This window comes from Ornithorhynchus anatinus, chromosome 10 (assembly GCF_004115215.2).
Source record: "Ornithorhynchus anatinus isolate Pmale09 chromosome 10, mOrnAna1.pri.v4, whole genome shotgun sequence".
Classification (NCBI taxonomy): Eukaryota; Metazoa; Chordata; class Mammalia; order Monotremata; family Ornithorhynchidae; genus Ornithorhynchus; species Ornithorhynchus anatinus.
This window is the reverse complement of record NC_041737.1, coordinates 7,939,576-7,961,287: the sequence shown is the minus strand read 5'-3', so window position 1 is coordinate 7,961,287 and position 21,712 is coordinate 7,939,576. Positions and strand designations below refer to the sequence as shown.

The window sequence follows — 21,712 nt, the reverse complement described above, 5'->3', positions numbered from 1 at the left end:
GGAGAACCCTCTCTCTGCCAAACTGAAGAAATATAAATCACATTTCCTAGAATTATGTACAAAGCCAGCGGTTTAGACAAATAAACAGCCGTGACCTGATCTGATGATGACCATCAGATCATCTGAGGTTAAGGACAAGTTTTCCCAACTCCGTCTCCTTTATATAAGCCAAGGACAAACACGCCAACATTAGGTGGCCTATCACGATGCTTTTACTTTATATGTTTCCAGAAAGCAGATTGCAAATCTCCGCAAACACCAACTCTGTCCTTGAGCCAACCACGTGCCTAGAGAAGCACTGTGGCCTAGTGATTAAAGCCCAGGCCTGGGATTCAGAAGGACCTAAGTACTGATCCCAGCTCTGCCACTTGCCTGCTGTGTGACCTTGGGCTAGTCACTTCGCTTCTCTGGGCCTCAGTTACCTCATCTGCAAAATAAGGATTAAGACTGTGAACCCCATCCCGCTCTTGACCCCACTTCCCCTTCCAGTTATCGCCCTATCTCCCTACTACCCTTCCTTTCCAAAATCCTAGAACGAGTCGTCTACAATCGCTGCTTAGAATTCCTTAACTCCCATTCTCTCCTGGACCCCCTCCGATCTGGCTTCCGTCCCCTCCGCTCTACCGAGACTGCTCTCTCTAAGGTCACCCGTGACCTCCTTCTTGCCAAATCCAATGGCTCCTATTCCATTCTAATCCTCCTTGACCTCTCTGCTACCTTTGACACTGTCGACCATCCCAGCTTGGCTCCGTCCTCTCCCGGTTCTCCTCTTACCTCTCTGGCCGGTCATTCTCGGTCTCCTTTGCAGGCGCCTCCTCCCCCTCCCATCCTTTAACTGTTGGAGTTCCTCAGGGGTCAGTTCTTGGCCCTCTTCTGTTCTCCATTTATACTCACTCCCTCGGTGAACTCATTCGCTCTCACGGTTTCGACTACCATCTCTACGCAGATGACACGCAGATCTACATCTCCGCCCCTGTCCTCTCCCCCTCCCTTCGGGCTCGCATCTCCTCCCGCCTCCGGGACGTCTCCACCTGGATGTCGGCCCGCCACCTAAAACTCAACATGAGCGAGACTGAGCTCCTCATCTTCCCTCCCGAACCCGGTCCGCTCCCGGACTTCTCTATCACCGTGGACGGCACGACCATCCTTCCCGTCTCTTGGGCCCGCGATCTCGGTGTCATCCTTGACTCGTCTCTCTCGTTCACCCCACGCATCCTATCGGTTACCGAGACCTGCCGGTTTCACCTTTACAATATCGCCAAGATCCACCCTTTCCTCTCCACCCAGACGGCTACCTTACCGCTATGGACTCTCGTTATATCCCGGCTAGGCTACTGTGTCAGCCTTCTCTCCGACCTCCCTTCCTCCTCTCTCGCCCCGCTCCGGTCTATTCTTCACTCCGCTGCCCGGCTCATCTTCCCGCAGAAATGATCTGAGCATGTCAGTCCCCTTCTTAAACACCTCCAGTGGTCGCCTATCGACCTCCACTCCAAACAAAAACTCCTCACTCTAGGCTTCGAGGCTCTCCATCACCTTGCCCCTTCCTACCTCTCCTCCCTTCTCTCTTTCTACCGCCCACCCCGCACGCTCCGCTCCTCCGCCGCCCACCTCCTCGCCGTCCCTCGGTCTCACCTATCCCGCCGTCGACCCCCGGGCCACGTCCTCCCGCGGTCCCGGAATGCCCTCCCTCTTCACCTCCGCCAAACTGATTCCCTTCCCCTCTTCAAAATCCTACTTAAAACTCACCTCCTCCAAGAGGCCTTCCCAGACTGAGCTCCTCTTCTCCCTCTTCTCCCTCTACCACCCCCCTTCGCCTCTCCGCAGCTTAACCCTCTTTTCCCCCCATTTCCCTCTGCTCCTCCCCCTCTCCCTTCCCCTCCCCTCAGCACCATCCTCGTCTGCTCAACTGTATATATTTTCATTACCCTATTTATTTTGTTAATGAAATGTACGTCGCCTCGATTCTATTTAGTTGCCATCGGTTTTTACGAGATGTCCTTCCCCTCGACTCTATTTATCGCCATCGTTCTCGTCTGTCCGTCTCCCCCGATTAGACCGTAAGCCCGTCAGACGGCAGGGACCGTCTCTATCTGTTGCCGACTTGTTCATTCCAAGCGCTTAGTACAGTGCTCTGCACATAGTAAGCGCTCGATAAATACTATTGAATGAATCTGGGACATGGACTGTTTCCACTCCGATTACCTTGTATTTACCCCAGTACTTAGAACGGTGCCGGACACATACTAAGTACTTCATAGATACTATTTTTTTTTAAAAAAGCCTGTCCAGCGGCTAAACTCTACTGAAATTAGGATGCTTGGTGACAGGAAAAACAGCACTTGCTATGTTTCTGAATGAGCGCCCAGTTGTTAAGTACTTACTGTGTCAAGCGCTGTATTAAGCACAGGGATAGAGAGACGATAATCAGGATGGACACAGTCCCTGTCCTACATAGGGCTCGTAGTTTCAAGAAAAGAAGAACGGACATTGAGCTCCTTTCCTCTTCTCCCACTCCCTTCTGTGTCGCCCTGACTTGCTCCCTTTATTCATCCCTCCCCAGAGCACTCATGTCCATATCTGTAATTCATTTATTTATTTATATTAATGCCTCTCTCCCCCTGTAGACTGTAAGCTCTTTATCAGCAGGGAATGTGTCTGTTCATTGTTATATAATACTCTCTCAAGCGCTTCGTATAGTGCTCTGCACGCAGTAAGCGCTCAATAAATACGATTGACTGACTGATTCCCATTTTACAGATGAGGAAACTGAGGTACAGAGCACCGGTTTTAACTTTACAACAACACCTGCCTTTATGACGTTAAGACTTTGATTAAGACTGTGAGCCCTACGTGGGACAGCCTGATTACCTTGTGTCTACCCCAGCGCTTCGAACAGTGCTGGGCACATAGTAAGCGCTTAACAAATACCACAATTATTAATTCCCACTCTCCCTCCTACTTAGACTGTAAATTCTTTGAGCCTATCATCCACCACCCACCCACAGAGGAAGGGCGAAGCAGCTTGGAACTTAAAGCTGACAGGATCACGACAAAAAAAAGGGGATCCCTTCCTCACCTTGTGGGTGGAATGTGTTGTCACGGGAAGTCGGACAGAACTAAAATAGCAGCAGGTCTAAGAGGAGTTTGGATAAATTCATGGGCCAGCCATCCAGAATGGGTTCCTAGAGGAAACCCACAGAGGTCCATGAGGATGGGGGTCCAGGTGGGCGGCCATCTCAAGCTTCTTCCCAATACCAGGCCGAGTGGGTGGGACCCCTGGGCTAATATCGCCAAGATCCGCCCTTTCCTCTCCACCCAAATGGCTATTTTACTGGTACAGGCTCTCATAATATCCCGGCTGGATTATTGTGTCAGCCTTCTCTCTGATCTCCCTTCCTCCTGTCTCTCCCCGCTCCGGTCTATTCTTCACTCCGCTGCCCGGCTCATCTTCCTGCAGAAACGCTCTGGGCATGTCACTCCCCTTCTTAAAAACCTCCAGTGGTTGCCCATCGACCTCCGCACGAAACAAAAACTTCTCACTCTAGACTTCGAGGCTGTCCATCACCTCGCCCCCTCCTACCTCTCTTCCCTTCTCTCTTCTACTCCCCATCCCGCACGCTCCGCTCTTCTGCCGCCCACCTCCTCACCGTCCCCCGTTCTCGCCTATCCCACAGTCGACCCCCGGGCCACTTCCTCCCGCTGTCCCGGAACGCCCTCCCTCCTCACCTCCGCCCAACTCATTCTCTTCCCCTCTTCAAAGCCCTACTTAGAGCTCACCTCCTCCATGAGGTCTTCCCAGACTGAGCTTCCCCTTTTCCCTCTGCTCCCTCTGCTCCCCCTCTACTCCCCCCTTCACCTCCCCTCAGCTAAGCCCTCTTTCCCCCCCTTTCCCTCTGCTCATCCCACTCTCTCTTCCCCTCCCCTCAGCACTGTGCTCGTCCGCTCGATTGTATACATTTTCATCACCCTATTTATTTTGTTAATGAGATGTACATCACCTTGATTCTATTTATTGCTATTGTTTTAATGAGATGTTCTTCCCCTCGACTCTATTTATCGCCATCGTTCTCGTCCGTCCGTCTCCCCCGATTAGACCGTAAGCCCGTCAGTGGGCAGGGACTGTCTCTATCTGTTGCCAAGTTGTACATTCCAAGCGCTTAATACAGTGCTCTTCACATAGTAAGCGCTCGATAAATGCTATTGAATCTGGAGCGGCTTTGCTGAAGGTCTCGGGGTTTAGTGGGATAGAAAGGCCTGTCCCAATTGTAGATGGTGGGGGCAGAACAGGGGTCTCGGAGGGATCAAGACCTTTCAACGTTTCCTGAGAGAGAAAGGCCCCTACTTCAGTGGTCGTGTGTATGTGAGGAAAGCTGTGACTTGGGTGACGGAGCGTTTGAGGGGGATGAGGAGAAGCAAGGTGGCTTAGTGGATAGAGCACAGGCCTGGAAGTCAGAAGGTCGTGGGTTCTAATCCCATCTCTGCCATTTGGACTGCTTGGGCAAATCACTTCACTTCTCTGGACCTCTGTTACCTCATCTGTAAACCGGGGGTGGACGCTGTGAGCCCGACATGGGACGGGAACTGTGTCGAACCCAGTTTGCTTGTATCACTCCAGTGCTCAAGTACAGTGCCTGGCACATAGTGAACGCTTAACAAATACCACAGTTATTATTAGTATGAGGAAAGCTGTGACTTGGGCAGGCGGGGGCGGGGGGAGCAGCACGCATTATGAAAATGACTCTTCCACCTCAGAATCACGGTTTCTTATGCTTTTATTTGTTACTCATTTCAGCGCGGGGAGAAGAGACTTGTTCTTTTCTTGATCAGCCGATGGTTTGCCTCGATCAGAAAATCAAAGTGGATGGATATGGGGTCACGTGTCTCTTCACGTTACTCCACCGGTGAGCTAGAAGAAGGGTTGGCAACCGGGGTCAGTTTGTGCGATCACCTTCCTCTAGCGAAGGGAAGTCTCCAAGGGCCCAGAATCTACCTCCCTGATCCCACTCTAATCTCATCTGTAAAATAGGGATGAAGACTGTGAGTCCCATGTGGGACAGGGACTGTGTCCAACCTGATGAGCTTGTATCTACCCTAGCGCTTAGAACAGTGCTGGGCACATAGTAAGCGCTTAACAAGTACCATCACTATTAGTTATTATCACTATCGACTTCAAACCCAGACACCTGAAAGGCTGGCGGCCGTCGGCCCTGGTTTATGCTAAGGCAGCTTTGCTCTTGGTCACCAGATTGGCTCCCTGGAAAAGAAGTAACGAGAGGTGAGTAAGGGGTTCGGAGGGGAGAAATCTTTAAAGCGAGGGGGCTGCTCTCTCGGACAGAGGTCGGGGGTCATGGTGGCCGTCCCGGCCCCTGCAACTAGCCCCAGGGGGACGAGGCGGAATCTGCTGCTTTAAATCGATCGCGTGCCCTCTCCCACCCAAGGACGGGGGTTCTGCCTCCAGGCTAATCGGATCAGGAGAGGCGGCCGGAAGTAGCCCCTTGGGTGTCTCAATCAATTAATCACTGGTATCTAGCCCTCACTGTGTGCAGAGCACTGTACTAAACGTTTGGAAGAGGACGATATAATAGAGCTGGTAGACTCTGCCCACAGTGAGCTCCTGGCTCTGGGGAGATGGGGCGGATGTGAGAAGCAGCTTAGTCTAGTGGATAGAGCATGGGCCTGAGAGTCAGAAGGACCTGGGTTCTGATTCTGTCTCTGCCACTTGTCTGCTGTGTGATCTTGGGCAAGCCATTTCTCTGGACCTCAGTTACCTCATCTCTAAAATGGGGATTGAGACCGTGAGCCTCATGTGGGACAGGGACTGTGTCCAATCCTATCTGCTCGTATGCACCCCAGAGCTTAGTACAGTGCCTGGCACATAGTAAGCACTTAACAAGTACCACGGTTATTATCATTATTATCGACGGTGGATCTCCGGGAGATGGAGGGCCCCGGCCGGATTCGGCCATGGACAAGGTGGGGCTGGGGAGGGACCGGAGAGGGCCGGGGGGAGGGGCAGAGAGTCACTCTGAGATAGGGAGAGACAGCGGTGCCTCTAAGCCGTGATCTCACTGTGGGCAGGAATGTGTTTGTTGTGATATTGTACTCTCCCGAGCATTTAGTGCAGTGCTCTGCACCAAGTAAATGCTCAATAAATACGACCGAATGACTGAATGAACGCAGAACCTCCTGACCCGCGGCTCAGGGACTCACCTCTGTGGCGAAACAGGCCTCCTTGTCGGCTTCCCCACAGCATTTCGTCACCATAGCCGTGAAGTCGGTCACGATCCCCTTCAGCTGATCGTCTGTGGCCTTGGGCTTATGTTTGACAAGCTCCACCAGCACGCTGCAGAGAAAGGGACCGGGAGAGACGTTCGTTCGGAGGATGGAGGGGGTCATCCTGGGGCCGGCGGAGGCCTGGCGCCTCTCGGAAACCATGGAGGAGATGCCGCCATTGGGGTGGGCTTCAGATGGGCGGCCAGTCGCCCGGCCTCAGGAGTGGGAAAAGAGGCTCCTGCCTTTCGTCTTCCCACCCCGTCCCCGGTCACCTCTCTCGGGGTCGCATCTCGAGTTCTTCTCCTCAGACCACCCGGGCGCTAACGGCCTCTGACAGGGTGGGATCCAAAGCCAGAAACTGAGGCCTTGGTTTTCAAATATCCGTGAGGAGATGGTGTGTCTCTAGGTATCTGGGCGGGAGTACTTTTGGAGCGCCTACTCTATACGGTTGCAGTGCACTGTATGAAAAGCGTTGGGGATAGTTTACATCGTTGTGACCGTACTCTACCAAGCTCTTAGTACAGTGCTCTGCACGCCGTAAGCACTCAATAAATAAGACCGACTGACTGTCCTTGGAAGGGACTATCGTCTTACGACTGCTTCTTGGCTTTCTGTTGATCTTCGGGCAGGGTGCACAGGTCCGCGTGGAAGGTGAAGGTGTCAGCGTTGAATTCCTTGGGGACAAACGTTTCGTCCACTCCCAGGGCCGAGAAGCAGGGTCTGCGGTCGGCGAAGGAGTCGGTGCAGCACTTGGTGACCCTGTCGCTGACCGGGGTCTTCTCGTGCAGGCGGCACATTTTGTCGAGCACCAAGGCCAGCTGAGAGGACGGGAGAGGAAGGAGCGTTTGCAGGAGGTTTGCTGCCAACGGGCAGCCCAGGAGAGGAAGCGATTCGTTTTCACCTCGCGCCGGACAGAGGACGGGGAGAGCTCTGCTGCTGATGGCATTTCCAAGAACTCGGGAGACCTCCTCAGAGTAAGTTTTCCCTGCTCTCCCGAGGGGTCCTTCGTTCAATTGTATTTATTGAGCTCTTACCGTGTGCAGAGCCCGCCAGTAAGCGCTTGGGAGAGTATAACAGTAAACAGACACATTCCCTTCCCACAACAAGTCCTGCCTTGTCCGTGTCGGGAATTTATTCCCGCGAAGCCACCGAGCTCGTCGTGGGCAGGTAATGTGTCTGTTTATTGTCATACTATATTCTCCCAAGCGCTTAATACAGTGCTCTGTACATAGTAAGCGTTCAATAAATATGATCGACTGCCTGTCTGCCTGACTGACCATCAACAAACGGGCCCCACACGAAGCAGACGGATACGTGCCCGCTGAGGGGAAGGCAAAACCGTAGGGAAGCCATGCGGCCTAGTGGAAAGAGCCTGGGCCTGGGAGGCAGAGGACCTGGGTTCTAATTATGGCTCCGCTACTGGCCTGCCATGTGACCTTGGACGAGTCACTTAACTCTTCTGAGCCTCATCTGTAAAATGAGGATTAAATCCTACTCCCTTCTACTTAGACTGTGAGCTCCATGTGGGTCAAGGACTGTTTCCAACCTGATTAACCTGTATCTTCCTCAGCTCTTAGAACATTTCTTGGCCCACAGTAAGCGCTTAACAAGTGCCGTAACTCGTTAGTATTATTAGGGCACGAGGCTGAGAGTCAAAAGGACCTGGGTTTTCCTCCCAGCTCCATACTGGTCTGCTGGATGACCTCAGGGAAGGCATTTCACTTCTCTCAGTTACCTCATCTGTAAAATGGAATTAAGACTGTGAGCCCCACGTGGGCCGACTATATCCAACTTGATGACCTCGTATCTACTGCAGTGGGCTATGACGCACTCTCCCTCCCCTCTCGCGCACGCACGCACACAGAGTTTCAGGAGGGATGTGGAAGGAAGAGGGGAGCTGGAGGCCACCGAGATAATAATAATAATAATGATTATGGTATTTGTTAAGCGCTTCCTACTTGCTAGGCATTGTAGCAAGCACTGGGGTGGATACCAAAAAATCGGTTGGACACAGTCCCCATCCCACGTGGGACTCACAGTCTCAGTCCCCATTTTCTAGATGAGGTAACTGAGGCCCAGAAAGTGAAGTGGCTTGCGCAAGGTCACCTGGCAGACAAGAGGCGGAGTCGGGCCCGAGTGTCCCCCTGAGCAGCCCTCCCCCCCCCCTGCCGGGCCCGGTGTCCGGCCACCCACTCACGTAGTCATCGGCGCAGGCCAGTCTGTGCCCTTCGTCCAGCTTGCAGCATCTGGTTCCCACCCGGGCCAAGTGACTAGAGACGTCCAGCAGGGTCGGGGTTGACACTTGAGGAAGCTTCCGGGTGTAGCGGACCAGGACGCTGAAATGACAACGTTTCATCTGCTCGCAGGAGGGCCAGAAGGCTGACTTCTCCTCAGGTATTCCCCTGCCTCCCCACCCGCTGCTCCCCAAACCAGGGCCGGTTGACGAACCAGAACCCCCAGGTCCGTCCAAGACCAACATGGCGCTCACGGCCCGGGCGTACCAAAATCCCTGACGGGAGACGAGAATGCTGGATTCTAGATTCCAAGGGCAGAGACATTCACCGGGAAGCCTAGTGGATGACGCACTGGCCAGGGAGCCAGAAGATCCGGGTTCTAATCCCAGTTCTGCCACTTGCCTGCTGTGTGACCTTGGGCAGTTCATTTAACTTCTCTGTGCCTCAGTTTCCTCAACTCCAAAATGGGGATTCAGTACCTGTTCTCCCTCCTACTTAGACTGAGAGTCCCATGTGGGACAGTGACTGCGTTTCACCTGATTACCTTGTATCTATCTCAGTGCTTAGAACAGTGCTTGGCACATAGTAAGCTCTTAACAAATACCATAAGAAAGAGTATCCCAAGTATATATATATATATATATATATATATATATATCAGAGTGGGGGAAGGGGGAGAGTGGGGTTTTCCCCTGTACTTTAAGGTGCCTGGGACCCCAGTCTCAGTGGTCGACTTTGGCCATCTCTTCCAGTCCAGGCCTGAGAGTCAGAAGAGCTGGATTCTAATCCCGGCTCCACCGCTTGCCTCCTAAGTGACCTGAACGGAGCAAGTCTGTTCACTTCTGTGGGCCTCGGTCACCTCATCTGCAACCTCATCTGTGTGCCTGGCACATAGTAAGCGCTTAACAAACACCACATTAATTATGTGGACAAAGTCCCTCTCTTACTGGTAGATGGTCTGCCTCAAAGCCAGTCCCTCCTTTTATCGATCAGTCAATAAATAAATGGTATTTATTGAGTGTGTACTATGTGCAGACCACTGTACTAAGCACTTAGGAGAGTTTGATACAACAGAATTAGCAGACACACTCCCGGCCCAAGATGTCCTTATGGTCTAGACTATAAATATTCAGGAAGGCTAGTCAGGGGTCACTGCCACTGGCAGAAACACTTACGTATTCTGGAATGCATACTCTCCGAGTTTGTCATAGAGATCACAGTTGTCCTTGACCAGGGCTTTTGTTTCGGCCACGTAGGTCTTGAGTTCTTCGGCCTGATAAACGAGGATCGAGCCCATCAGATTGTCCCCAGAGCCACAGTGATGTTTTTGGTTGTGTTCCCATCCCAGTGGCCTAAACCGTAATCTTCCCAGGGAAAATCAGCTCGCTGGGTGCTGAGGTCCAAGGCGTTGAAAACTCAAGTCGATCGAGAAATCTGAGAAAAATCCCCTGGCCTTACTCTATCCCTTAAGTCAGACGACTTATTACCACAGTAATGGTTATTTTAATGTCGGTCCAGCCCTCTGGACTGTAAACTCCTGTGGGCAGGGATCGTGTCTACTAATTCTAACGGACTGTACTCTCCATGGCGCTTAGTGTAATGCTCTGCACAAAGTAAGCGCTTAATAACATTGATTGGCTGACTGACTGATTGAGGCAGATTCCCCATCACCCTTCATGAGCCTGCCGGGGGCCTATCTCAACCCTGGGGCACTTTAACTGTCTCATTCTGCAGCTGAGGCCTGGATCCTTTTCTGCTATGGAAAGGAACTCATTCCCTGTGAAAGAGCATTTCACATCCGGGAAACTGTCACGTGGCCTTCCTTTCTCCCACTCAGTGCTTGTCGAAATGTTTCCACGGTCTTCTAAGTCACCCCCTGGGGTCTTTGACCCCGAGCCAGATCCGGGCCCACGTGAAAACCCCCTCCCTCAATTCAAACCTATCTCTTCTCAATCGATTGGTCGTATTTACTGAGCGTTTACTGTGTGCAGAGCACTCTACTAAGTCCTTGGGAAAGTACAGTATAGCAGAGTTGGAAGACACGTTCTCTAGCCCACAGGGAGCTTACAGTCTGGGATAGATTCTGGGATCCATCTAGAGAAGCAGCAAGGTCTAGTGGAAAGAGCCCAGGCCTGTGAATCAGAGTACCTGCCTTCTAATCTTAGCTCAACCACTTGCCGGCTGTGTGACCTTGGCAAGTCACTTACATTTGCTATGTCTCAATTTCCTATAAATGGGAAACAAATACCTTCTTTTCCTCCTACTTGAGCTTTGAGCTCCATGCGGGAAAGGGACTGGGTCCAACCTGATTTTGGGAACGCATCTGCCGACTCTGTTGTTGTGTACTCTCCCCGGTGCTTTATTTCAGCGCTCAGTACAGTGCTCTGCACCTACGAAGCGCTCAATAAATACCACTGATGATGACGATTTACTTGGCTCCGCTCTAGCGCTCGGTACAGTGCTTGCCTTATAGTAAACACTGAACAAATGTCACAGCTGTGACTCTTATTACTGGTCAGCAGGGTTTCACCACCGGCAGCCCTCCCAGGGCCCGGTTGTTTTTCTTCTGGGACAACTTACCGCTTTTGCCAGGCAAGCGTTGGGGTCGTCTCCAGCGCAGCACTCGGTCAGTTTGGCTTGGTAGCCCTTGGCCACCCTCAAGAGCAGGACTGAGGAGAAGTCAGTGTGCCTCCTGGCATAGTCGTACAGGAACCTGTGGAAGGCAGACAGAAAGGGGGTTCCTGGTCAGAAGAATTGGGCTCAAGAAACAGCCAAAGGCCTAGCGGATGGAGCCTGGGCCTGGGAGTCCGAAGGACCTGGGTTCTAATCACTCGTCTGCTGGTCGACCTTGGGCAAGTCATGTCACTTCAGTTACCTCATCTGGAAAATGGGGATGAAAACCGTGAGCCCCATGTGGGACAGTGACCGTGTCCAACCTGATTTGCTCATACCCACCCCAGTGCTCAGTACGATGCCTGGCACGTAGTAATACCACAATTATCATTATTGTTATTAGGGCGGTTTCCTGCCCACCGCTAAATAACTAATGAGATGTACATCACCTTGATTCTATTTATTTGCTATTGTTTTAATGAGATGTTCATCCCCTCGATTCTATTTATTGCTATTGTTCTCGTCTGTCCGTCTCCCCCGATTAGACCGGAAGCCCGTCAAAGGGCAGGGACTGTCTCTATCTGTTACCGATTTGTACATTCCAAGCACTTAGTACAGTGCTCTGCACATAGTAAGCTCTCAATAAATACTATTGAATGAATGAATGAATGGAACCTGGGCCACCAGATTCGGTGATAAAATACTTTGAGGAGGCCAAACTCTCAGGCTGATGAGAGACCGGAAGCAGAGAGGAGTCTCTGAGGGAAGCTTAAAGAGAAATGGTCCTTCCTGGGGCAAAGCCCCTGAACAACCCCACAGTTGGCAGCCTCTCAGGACCCAAGGACAGGGAATTCACCCACAGAGAAAACCCTCTTCAGGGTTCCTGCCCAAGAGTGACAGCCCAAATCCCTCCCAGGGTAGGGTACCCCCTGGGGACATCCAGACTGATCGCAGAGTCACCCTTTTGGACTGATTATCACTGGCCCTGAGGGCCTGGCATCAGAACGAGCCAAACCAAACGATCCGGGGTCTGGGGATGGGGATGAGAGGTGGGAGAGATCCTGCTGGATAAACTGGGAGAGATCCGAGAAGCTCTCTAAGCTCTTTACGGGCAGGGGACGTGCCTGCTGATATTGTCGTATTGTACTCTCCCAAGAGCTTAGTACAGTACATTGTGAGCGCTCAATAAAATACCGTTGTTTGATTGACTGATTGGTTGAACGAGGCTTTCAATTCTGGGGCCCCCAGAGCTGTGCTTCCATGTGCTCAAGGGCATTAATAACTGTGGTATTTTTTCAGCGCTTGCCACTTGCCAAGCACTGTACTAAGCGCTTGGGAGAGTACAATACAGTAAAAAACAGACACATTTCCTGTCCACAGTGAGCTTACAGTCTAGAGGACGAGTTTACATTCCAGTCCCCCTTAGACCGAGAGCACCCCCTCAGGACAGGGACTCTGCCCGATCTGCTTATCTCCCCCAGTGCTTAGTACAGTGCTTGGCACTTAGTAAGCGCTAAACAAACGCCACAGTCGTTAAAGACCTTGAGCACACCGAAGCCAGACGTAGTTTACGGGTGAGGACCAACAGGTAGATAGAGAGGCTACGTTACGTGGCCAGGAAGAGATCCTTCGCTCCGGCATAGTTGTTACAGACTTCCTTGTCTTCCACGTAGATGGAAGCCATGGTGGGCAGGTCAGCGGGAGTGTCGTCGTTCTCCAGATCCACCACGCATTGGCTGCGGACCACCAGGGGCTTGTCACAGCAGGTCTTCAGCTTGCTGGAGAAGGTGTCCTGGTTGTCGCACAGGTACTTGGTAAGGTCCGCCTGGAAGGGTGGGCGAGACGGGAATCGGTGGAATTAGCGTCTCCTTCGCCCCGACTGGGTTGGAGCGGCAGACACGGTTCTCTGCGTCCGACTCCGGGACCCCGGAAGTCGGGCGGACTTTCCGTCCCTCGGCCTGGGCTCCCTCCTCTGAGGGAACGGCGAAACCCCCGGCACCGCGATGGGGCAGTGCGGCACTGACTGTCGCGTGACCTTGGACGGGTCGCTTGCCTTCTCTGGGCCTCAGTTTCCTTTCATTCATTCACTCATTCCTTCCATCGTATCTTTATTGAGCGTTTACGGTGTGCAGAGCACTGAACTAAGTGCTTGGGAGAGTACAATGTGACAACAGACACGTTTTTGCCCACAACGAGCTCATGGTGTAGAGGGGGAGATAGACATTAATATAAATAAATGAATAAATAGATAAATAAATACACGACAGATATATATGGATATATTACATATGTGTTGTGAGGGTGGAAGGGAGGATGAATGAAGGAGCAGATAAGAGCTGTGCAGAAAGGAGTGGGAGAAGAGGAGAGGAGGGCTTAGTCAAGGAAGGCTTCTTGGAGGCTTCCTCATCTGTCAAAATGGCCGTGGTATCCGTGTATTGGCTGTGAGCCCCCATGTGGGACAGGGACCGTGTCCAACCCGATTTGCTTGGATCCACCCCAGGGATTAGTACAGTGCCTGGAATGCAGTAAGTGCTAAACAAATACTACAACTTATTATTATTTTTATTACGCGCAGGGTCTCCGGATTGCGTGTATTTAGAAAAACATAACCCGGAGCAACCCTCCCTTACCCGGTCCTCCATGCACTCCAGCTGGTCTCCATGGCAACACTCCTTGACCACCTTGGCCAAATCCTCCACGACCTTATGGATATCGCCGAAGTCAGCCTTGGGGAACCTCTGGCTCGTCTTGGCGACCAGGCTGTTAAGAAAGACCCACCCCCACAGACAGAAACCCCTCAGATTTCCAACTCCATCTGAAACCGACAGGAGAGCAGGGAGTAATGCAGATATGGGAGCTGACCCACAGGAAGGGCTCCCCCAACTAAACCTTCTTCTCCCCGACTCCCTCTCCCTTCTGCATAACAATAATAATTATGGTAACTGGTAAGCGCTTACCGTGAGCCAGGCACCGTTCCGCACTATAATCGGACTGCGTATCTACCCCGGCTAATAGAACGGTGCTTGGCACACAGTAAGCGCTTAACAAATACCGTGATCGTTATTGTTATCGGGACCCTTCGTGCACCCGCTGTTCCCCCCACCCTCAGCCCCGCGGCACTTACGGACATAGCCGTAATTTATTTATCCGTATCGATGTCCGTCTTCCCCTCTAGACCGTAAGCTCTCTGTGGGCCGAGAACATGTCTACCAACTCTGTAGTAATGTACTCTACCAAGCGCTTAGTACAATGCTCTGCACACGGTCAGCACTCAAATCATACCACTGATTGATTGGAGAGTCGGGGGCTTTATCTAACTCTCGCCTGTGTATTTTTTCTCAGCTCTTAATACAGTGCTTTGCACAAACTGAAGCCTGAATAAGTTTCGTCGCTGCTCCTACTATTTCTACAAGAGCCCTGGACCACTGTGGAAGAAGTAAGACTCACGCGGCTTTCATTGCTCTTTCTCCAAACTTCTGGTAAGCAGCACACCGGAACCTCTGCTTGGCGGTGGTGACCAGCACTTTGTCCTTCAACTCGGGAAGCTGGAGAGAGAGAAGGAAGGGACTTTTGGGAACCGAACACATTTTCTTCATTTTTTTCTGGTGAGAAACGGCGTGACCTCGTGGGTAGAGGCCGGGCTGGGAGTCGGAAGAACCTGGGTTCTAATCCCAGTTCCCCCACTTGGCTTCTGTGTGACTTTGGACAAGTCACTTCACTTCTCTGCGCCTCATCTGTAAAATGGGGATTAAGACCGTGAGCCCCACTGGGACGTGGACCGTGTCCAACCTGATTAGCGTGTGCCTATCCCAGTGCTTAGTACAGTGCCTGGCACGTAAAAAATGCTTAAAAATGCCACGCAAAATGTTGAGGGCAAGCTGGTAGTCCAAGTAGCACAGGGAAGTGGAAGCCGCGCCCGCTGGATCCTTGCCTGAGCCCGGCAGAGAGCTGTCCCAACCCTTTGGGATCGTGGCTGAGAAGAACTGACTCTAATTCCCCCTAGACTGTAAGCTCTTTGTGGGCAAGCATTGTAGTGTACTCTCCCAGGCAGCAGGGCTATGTCCTGTTAGTGCTGGAGGTGCCAGGGCTATGATCTGCCAGGGCCGGAGGTGCGGGGACTATGGCCCGCTAGTACTGGAGGCGATAATAATAATAATTATAGTATTTGGTAAGCGCTTACTATGTCAGAGGCACTGTACTAAGCGCTGGCGTGGACGCAAACAAATCAGGTTGGACCCAGTTCCTTGTCCCACCCGGGGCTCACAGTCTCAATAGGTATTTTACAGATGCGGTAACTGAGACACAGAGAGGTTAAGCTCCTTGCCCAAGGCCACGCAGCAGATAAGCGGCAGAGCGAGGATTAGAACTCATGGCCTCTGACTCCCAGGCCCGTGCTCTGTCCACTACAGCACGCTGCTTCTTGCCCCGGTCCCTTGGGCCCACCTTCAGCACCGAGGCAGCTCCCGATTTCTCAGCCCAAGGGCATTCTGTCCGGGCAGCAGGTTCACCGATCGAGGGGAGGGCAGTTGCCCAGGTGGCCGCCTCTTACCTTCTCCTTGAAGCAGGCGCCCTGGTCGGCCGCTTTGCAGCACTCCTTCAGGTCATCTTCGTACTCGTGAGCGTAGTACAGGAGCGCGGAACCGTAGGCGTAGGGGTGCCGTCTGGCCACCTCATACAGGTACCTAGAGGTCAAAGAGGTGGTCGGCCTAACCGCCCTCCTCACGACCGGGCGGCCCCTTCCCAGGCGGAAGCCAATCCCCCTGCGGGCCCGAGTCCGCCGAGAGGGGCGGGAAGAGAGGGGGTTGGCCCAGCCGTCCCCCTGAAGGACTTCCCTTCCCTGGGGTGCAGCGTGGGAACTCCCCAGAAGTGGCCCCGGCGTCATCTGGGACCCCTGGAGACCCCTGGGTTTGGGGAGAGCCCCCTAAATCCCGAGGAACTGCCAGCGGCTCTTGGGTTGCAAATGATTCCACCTCACGTTCTCGACAAACATGGGTACGCCTGCCCTCCTGCTCTGTTCCTAGCAACTACAAACCCTTGGCGTTGGTTCTGTCGAAGAGCTGCACGGCGTAGTGGCTACAGCCCGGGCCTGGAAGTCAGAAGGTCACGGGTTCTGATCCCGGCTCTGCCACCTGTCTACTGTGTGACCTTGGGTGAGTCACTTAACTCCACTGTGCCTCAGTTACCTCATCTATAAAATGGGGATTGAGACTATGAGCCCCACATGGGACAGGGACTGCATCCAACCAGATTTGCTTGTATCCACTCCAGCGCTTAATACAGTGCCTGGCACGTAGTAAGCATTTAACAAACACCAGAAACATTATTATTATTATTACCTCCTTTCCTGGGGTTTCCCAACCCAAGGAGCACAATATCACATCCTAAAACTCAACTGTACTCTCCCAAGTGCTCAGTACAGTGTTCTGCACCCAGTAGGACCCCAGTAAATATCACCGATTGATCGATTAGCTCCTGGGGTCCCTTGGACTGTTCGGTCTGAGAAACAAGAGCCTCCCTCTTGGGTCCCGCTCTGCAAGGTGGGGGATGGGAGCGACCCGGGGGTGTCACCGCACGGGTCAGGGGGTCCGCTCTCTTACTTTCCCAGGAACTGGTTCCGGTTGTCCTCGTACTCCTTGCAGAGCACGGCAGGTTCCGGCCTGGTGAAGGGAGGGACTTCGGGGGTCTCATCTTTGTGTTTCAGTAAACATTCGGCTTTCTCAGCGTCCGCTTTAGTGCAGCATTCAGCCAGCTCCGCGTAGGAGTCCTTCAGGTGATCGGCCTTGCACAGCTCCTCCGCAAACACGAGGGACTGTGTTGGGGAAAGGGAAGGTTAAACCACCGACTGTTAGGCTGCCTGCTTTTCCAGGGCAGGGACCAGATTTTTTTTATGTCTGACCTTCCCAAGAGGTATCCTTGACTCCTCTCTCTCATTCTACCCACAGAGTCGATATGTCTCTAAATCCCGTCGGTTCAACATGCACGACCGCTAAAATCCACCCTTTCCTCCGCGTCTAACTGCTCCCGTGGTAATACAGCCGCTTATCCTATCCCGCTTCGATTAAATCTGTCAGCCTCCTTGCTGATCTCCCTGCCTCCTGTCTCTCCCTATTCCAGTCCATACTTCACTCTGCTCCCTGGGTCATTTTTTGACAAAAATGCTCAGTCCGTGTTTCCCTACTCCTCGAGAACCTCCGGTGGTAGCCCATCCATCTCCGCATCAAAGAGAAACTCCTCACCATGGGCTTTAAAGCCCTCGATCACCTTGCCTCCTCCTACCTCACCTCGCTGCTCTCCCACTACAACCCATTTGCTCCTCTAATGCCAACCTATTCACTCTACCTCGATCTCCTCCATCTCACCGCCAACCTCTTGCCCACGCCCTGCCTCTGGACTGGAATATCCTCCCTCCTCCTATCCGCCAGACAATCACTCTCCCCGACTTCGGCCTTATCGAAGGCCCATCTCCTCCAAGAAGCCTTCCCTGGCTAAGCCCTCATTTCCTTTTCTCCCACTCCTTTCGGCATCACCCTGATTTGCTCCTTTTATTCACCACCTTCCTCAGCCCCACCGCAGTTACGTACATATCCGCCATTTATTTATTTATATTAACGTCTGTCTCCTCCTCTCGACTGTGAGCTCGTTGTGGGCGGAGAGTGCGTCTGCTATATCACTATACTGTACTCTCCCAAGCGCTTATCATAGTACTCTGCACGCGGTAAGAGCTCAATAAATATAATTGATTGATTGATTGGTCCAGAGCTCTGCACACAGAAGGGGTCCGGTACTGCTCTCTACCCATTAGAGGCCCAACACAACTCTCTGCACCTAGTAAGTGCTCCCTAAAGTTCTTGGTACTCAGTCGATAATACTGATAATAATAATAATAATAATGGAATTTGTTAAGCATTTACTAAATGCCAAGCACTGCTCTAAGCACTGGGGTAGATATAAGGTAATGAGGTTGTCCCACATGGGGCTCACAGTCTTAATGTCCATTTTACAGATGAGGGAACCGAGGCCCAGAGAAGTGAAGTGGCTTGCCCCACTGGGGACCCAAGAATTCTCTCCTAACTGATGTGGCAGAGGTGGTGGGTCTGGGGGTGTTCCCCTTCACGGCTAGAGGGGAAGAAGCACCAGAGGCCTCGCCGTGGGACTCTGTCGAACGAGGGTTCAGAAGGGAGACGGCAGCCTCTCCCCAGCCCGCACTCACCGGTGACTTGTCACAACCTGCGGCGTTCTCGTCGGCGGCACAGGCTTTGGCCAACTCCAAGACGGTGTCCACCAGTTTCAGTTGCCGTTCGAAAGGGCATTTCTGGAGGTACTGAGAAAACGTGACCAGGGCCCTGAAACAAAGCACCGATTAGTCTTGGGAGAGGAAACACAAATCGCCACCGTGTGACTTGAGCGGACATTCCTAACTGAAGCCGAACCGGATACTCTGGTCCCAAACTGCCTTTTTACAGAGAGGTCACTGGGCCGGCCGGTTCTATCAGGGACCCAAGGAAGACAGGAGAAGAAAGCGTGGAGCTTTCAGACCCGGTCCCGGCCCAGCCGGCCTCAACAGACTCTCTGGGAATTACCCAGGACCGCCCAGCCTAAGGGGGGACACAATGAGGGAAATGACCGCACGACTGTTTTCCTGCTATTATTATATTGTACTCTCCCAAGCGCTCGGTACAGTGCTCTGCACACAGTGAGCACTCGATCGATATAATGGACCGACTCAAATCGGAACTCTGAGCTTATCCTAGCACCTCCGCTTGAGCAGGCCCCGAGGTCAAGGACCCGTGGACCTCCTTGGGGCCGTGTGGACGTTCAAGCGGCATCTGTCTCGGAGTCCCATTTCACAGAACCGTCAAGTGGCCTCGGGGAACGGAATGGAATGTTTGAAGACTTGCTTACAGAGCTTTGAAATGTTCTTCTCCCAAGTCCTTGTAACGGTGGGCAAGCTCACTCTTGTCTGGAAAAGACACAGAACGGAAGGCTCTAGCGAACTTCTACACGAGCAACGCGCTTCTCGGCCGACGGTAGCCGGTATCCCCGGAGGGTCTCCCACAGCCCGAGGAATCCCTAAACCGAAGCCTGGCTGGATCGCCCGGCCCATTTCTTGCTGTCCCTCCTCCCATGCTTAGTACAGTGCAACACACCCGTGGATGCTCAATAAATACCAGTGTCACTCCATTTTTCTATACTCCCCAAGCATCTAATAAATAATGCACTCCACCAGAGCACTCAATCTATTCATTCAATAGTATTTATTGAGCGCTTACTATGTGCAGAGCACGGTACTAAGTGCTTGGAATGTATAGCATATGCTATCACCACTAGTATTGATACTGATTACTATTGTTTCCACTCATCTCCACTGCTTGAGCAGGTGCTGGAGCCTGCTAATAATAATAATGATAATAATGATGATACTTGTTAAGCGCTTACTATGTGCCGAGCAATGTTCTATGTGCTGGGGTAGATACAAGTTAATCAGGTTGGACACAGTCCCTGCCCCAGATAGGGCTCACAGTCTTAATCCCCACTTTACAGATGAGGGAACTGAGGTTCAGAAAAGTGAAGTGACTGGCTCAAGGCCGCACGGCAGACATGTGGCGGAGCCGGGATTAGAACTCAGGTCCTTCTGACTCCCAGGCCCATGTTCTACCCTCTAGGGCCATTTTGCTTCTCCCAACCTGTTGGGAGGTTGCTGGACCTAGGGGGCATTTGCAGATGCCCTGACGCTTCTCGCATGACTCTAAAAATAATAACGATAATAATTGTGGTATTTTTTTAAGCACTCACTATGTGCCAAGCACTGTGCTAAGCGCTGGGGTAAATACAAGGTAATCAGGTTGTCCCACTCAGAGTCTTAGTCCCCATTTTATAGATGAGGAAACTGAGGCACAGAGAAGTTATGTGCCTTGCCCAAGGTCACCCAGCGGATTGGTGGCGGAGCCGGGATTAGAGCCCACGACTTCTGACTCCCAAGCCGTGCTCTTTTCGCCAAGCCACGCTGCTTCTCCTGCCGCCCCTCGGGTGCTGGGCTGGGGGTGAAGGGATATGAGTTTTTCTCTCTGGCCCTTCGGAGAGATTGAGGCCCTCGGACCCTTTCCCCAGTTCTAGAGACGGAACCCCTTCCCCTCCACAGCACCAGAGAGAAAACTCCTTGGGCCCCACAGAGACAGCGGTCGTGGTCATCAATCTGGTCTCACCACTCCCGTAGACAATTTAGAAGAAAACCCCACCCCGAGGTCGCGGACCGGCGGCCGGGCTCCTTGGCTCGCCGTAACTCTTTTTAGCGAGAACCTAGATGAGCGAAAGAAGGGGTTCTTACGAGCATCTCTGCGGAACAGTTCCCTGGAGTGAGCTGAGCTGAAGAGGAAGAGGACGGAGATGAAGGTGACCCACTTCATCTTGCCAGGTGTTGGAGGGGATGGAGGGTGGAGAAAAGGTAGGACGAGTGAAGGAAAATGAGCTCTAATATACTTTTTGTGGACCGATAATTGCCAATTATTAACCCCAGGACTCCGGGTATTTCTCTATTCTCCGCCCCCTCGCCGATTTCAAAATTCGGACTATTCCTGCCAATATTTTGTTTGACAAAAACCACTTGCGCATATTTGCCCGCTGGAACCCTGGTTTTTAGAAGACCTTGTCAGTTCATTAAAATAGCTTATCACATGACAAACAAGAATTTAAACGGCGTGTACCTATCATTGTCCATCGTGTCCTTTAGCCGAGACCCTACATTCAGACGCCGGCCATTTCGATACCTGTCAAAAATTAACTCGGCCGACGGGCGGGGTGGGTGAGTCGCATCTGGGTTCGGCAATTCGCCTACGGATCGTTCCTGCTACCTGCTGCCACCCCCGAGGATGGGAAGAAGGCCGGCAGAGGCATTCGGTTTGGGGCCGAGAGGGCGGCTCTGTCGTGGACCCCGCCGTCCACCCACGACCAATGCTTGCCCAACCTGGCAACTCCGTTTGGGCCGGGAAGCCCGCCGGGACCCGGTGGCTGAGGGAGCTAAGGAAACGTCTGCAGGATGGGGTGGGTTCACCCCCCCCCCCCCGGTCCTCAGCAAGCCGTTTCCCACTCTAGTCTTCCCTGCTAAATAATAATCCTAATTGCGGTATTTGTTAAGAGCCTACTATGTGCCAGACACTGTACTGAGTGCTGGGATGGATGCAAGCAAATCGGGTCCCCGTCGCACATGGGGCTCGCAGTCTCGATTCCCATTTTCCAGACGGGAGAACTGAGGCCCAGAGGAGTGAAGTGACTCGCCCAAGGTCCCACAGCAGACGAGTGGCAGAGCCGGGATTAGAACCCACGACCCTCTGACTCCCGGGCCCGTGCTCTATCCACCAGGCTATGCTGCTTCTCTGTTTGATGATCATCAGCTGTGAGCTGATGCCCGGCGACGCCCCGTAACTTAGAAACAAGATTCTTCTCTGTTTCTGAGGAGATGAACGGTAGCGACAAGGGAACCCGAGCTGCCCTCGAAATCACAGGAAAGATTGAGCTCCCGGCAGCCAGTCCACAGCCCACTCGGTCCTGCCGATCCGACTGAGTCAATCGATCCGTCAGTCAATCCATCAGTCATA

The 21,712-nt window shown here is 52.6% G+C and overlaps 1 protein-coding gene across 1 annotated transcript; it reads right to left on the bottom strand.

The window, feature by feature from the left end:
• Nucleotides 1-4,754: 4,754 nt before the first annotated feature.
• Nucleotides 4,755-20,573, bottom strand: ALB (albumin). The gene is made up of 15 exons (XM_029073871.2): nucleotides 20,446-20,573; nucleotides 19,023-19,080; nucleotides 18,331-18,463; nucleotides 16,718-16,929; nucleotides 15,670-15,802; nucleotides 14,568-14,665; nucleotides 13,751-13,880; nucleotides 12,731-12,945; nucleotides 11,088-11,220; nucleotides 9,683-9,780; nucleotides 8,471-8,609; nucleotides 6,868-7,091; nucleotides 6,211-6,343; nucleotides 5,184-5,254; nucleotides 4,755-4,906 (listed from the first exon to the last, which is right to left on the bottom strand). Exons 1-14 carry the CDS (start codon nucleotides 20,522-20,524, stop codon nucleotides 5,213-5,215), a joined length of 1,827 nt encoding a protein of 608 aa, XP_028929704.1. The 5' UTR covers nucleotides 20,525-20,573; the 3' UTR covers nucleotides 4,755-4,906; nucleotides 5,184-5,212.
• Between the last annotated feature and the right edge of the window lie 1,139 nt (nucleotides 20,574-21,712).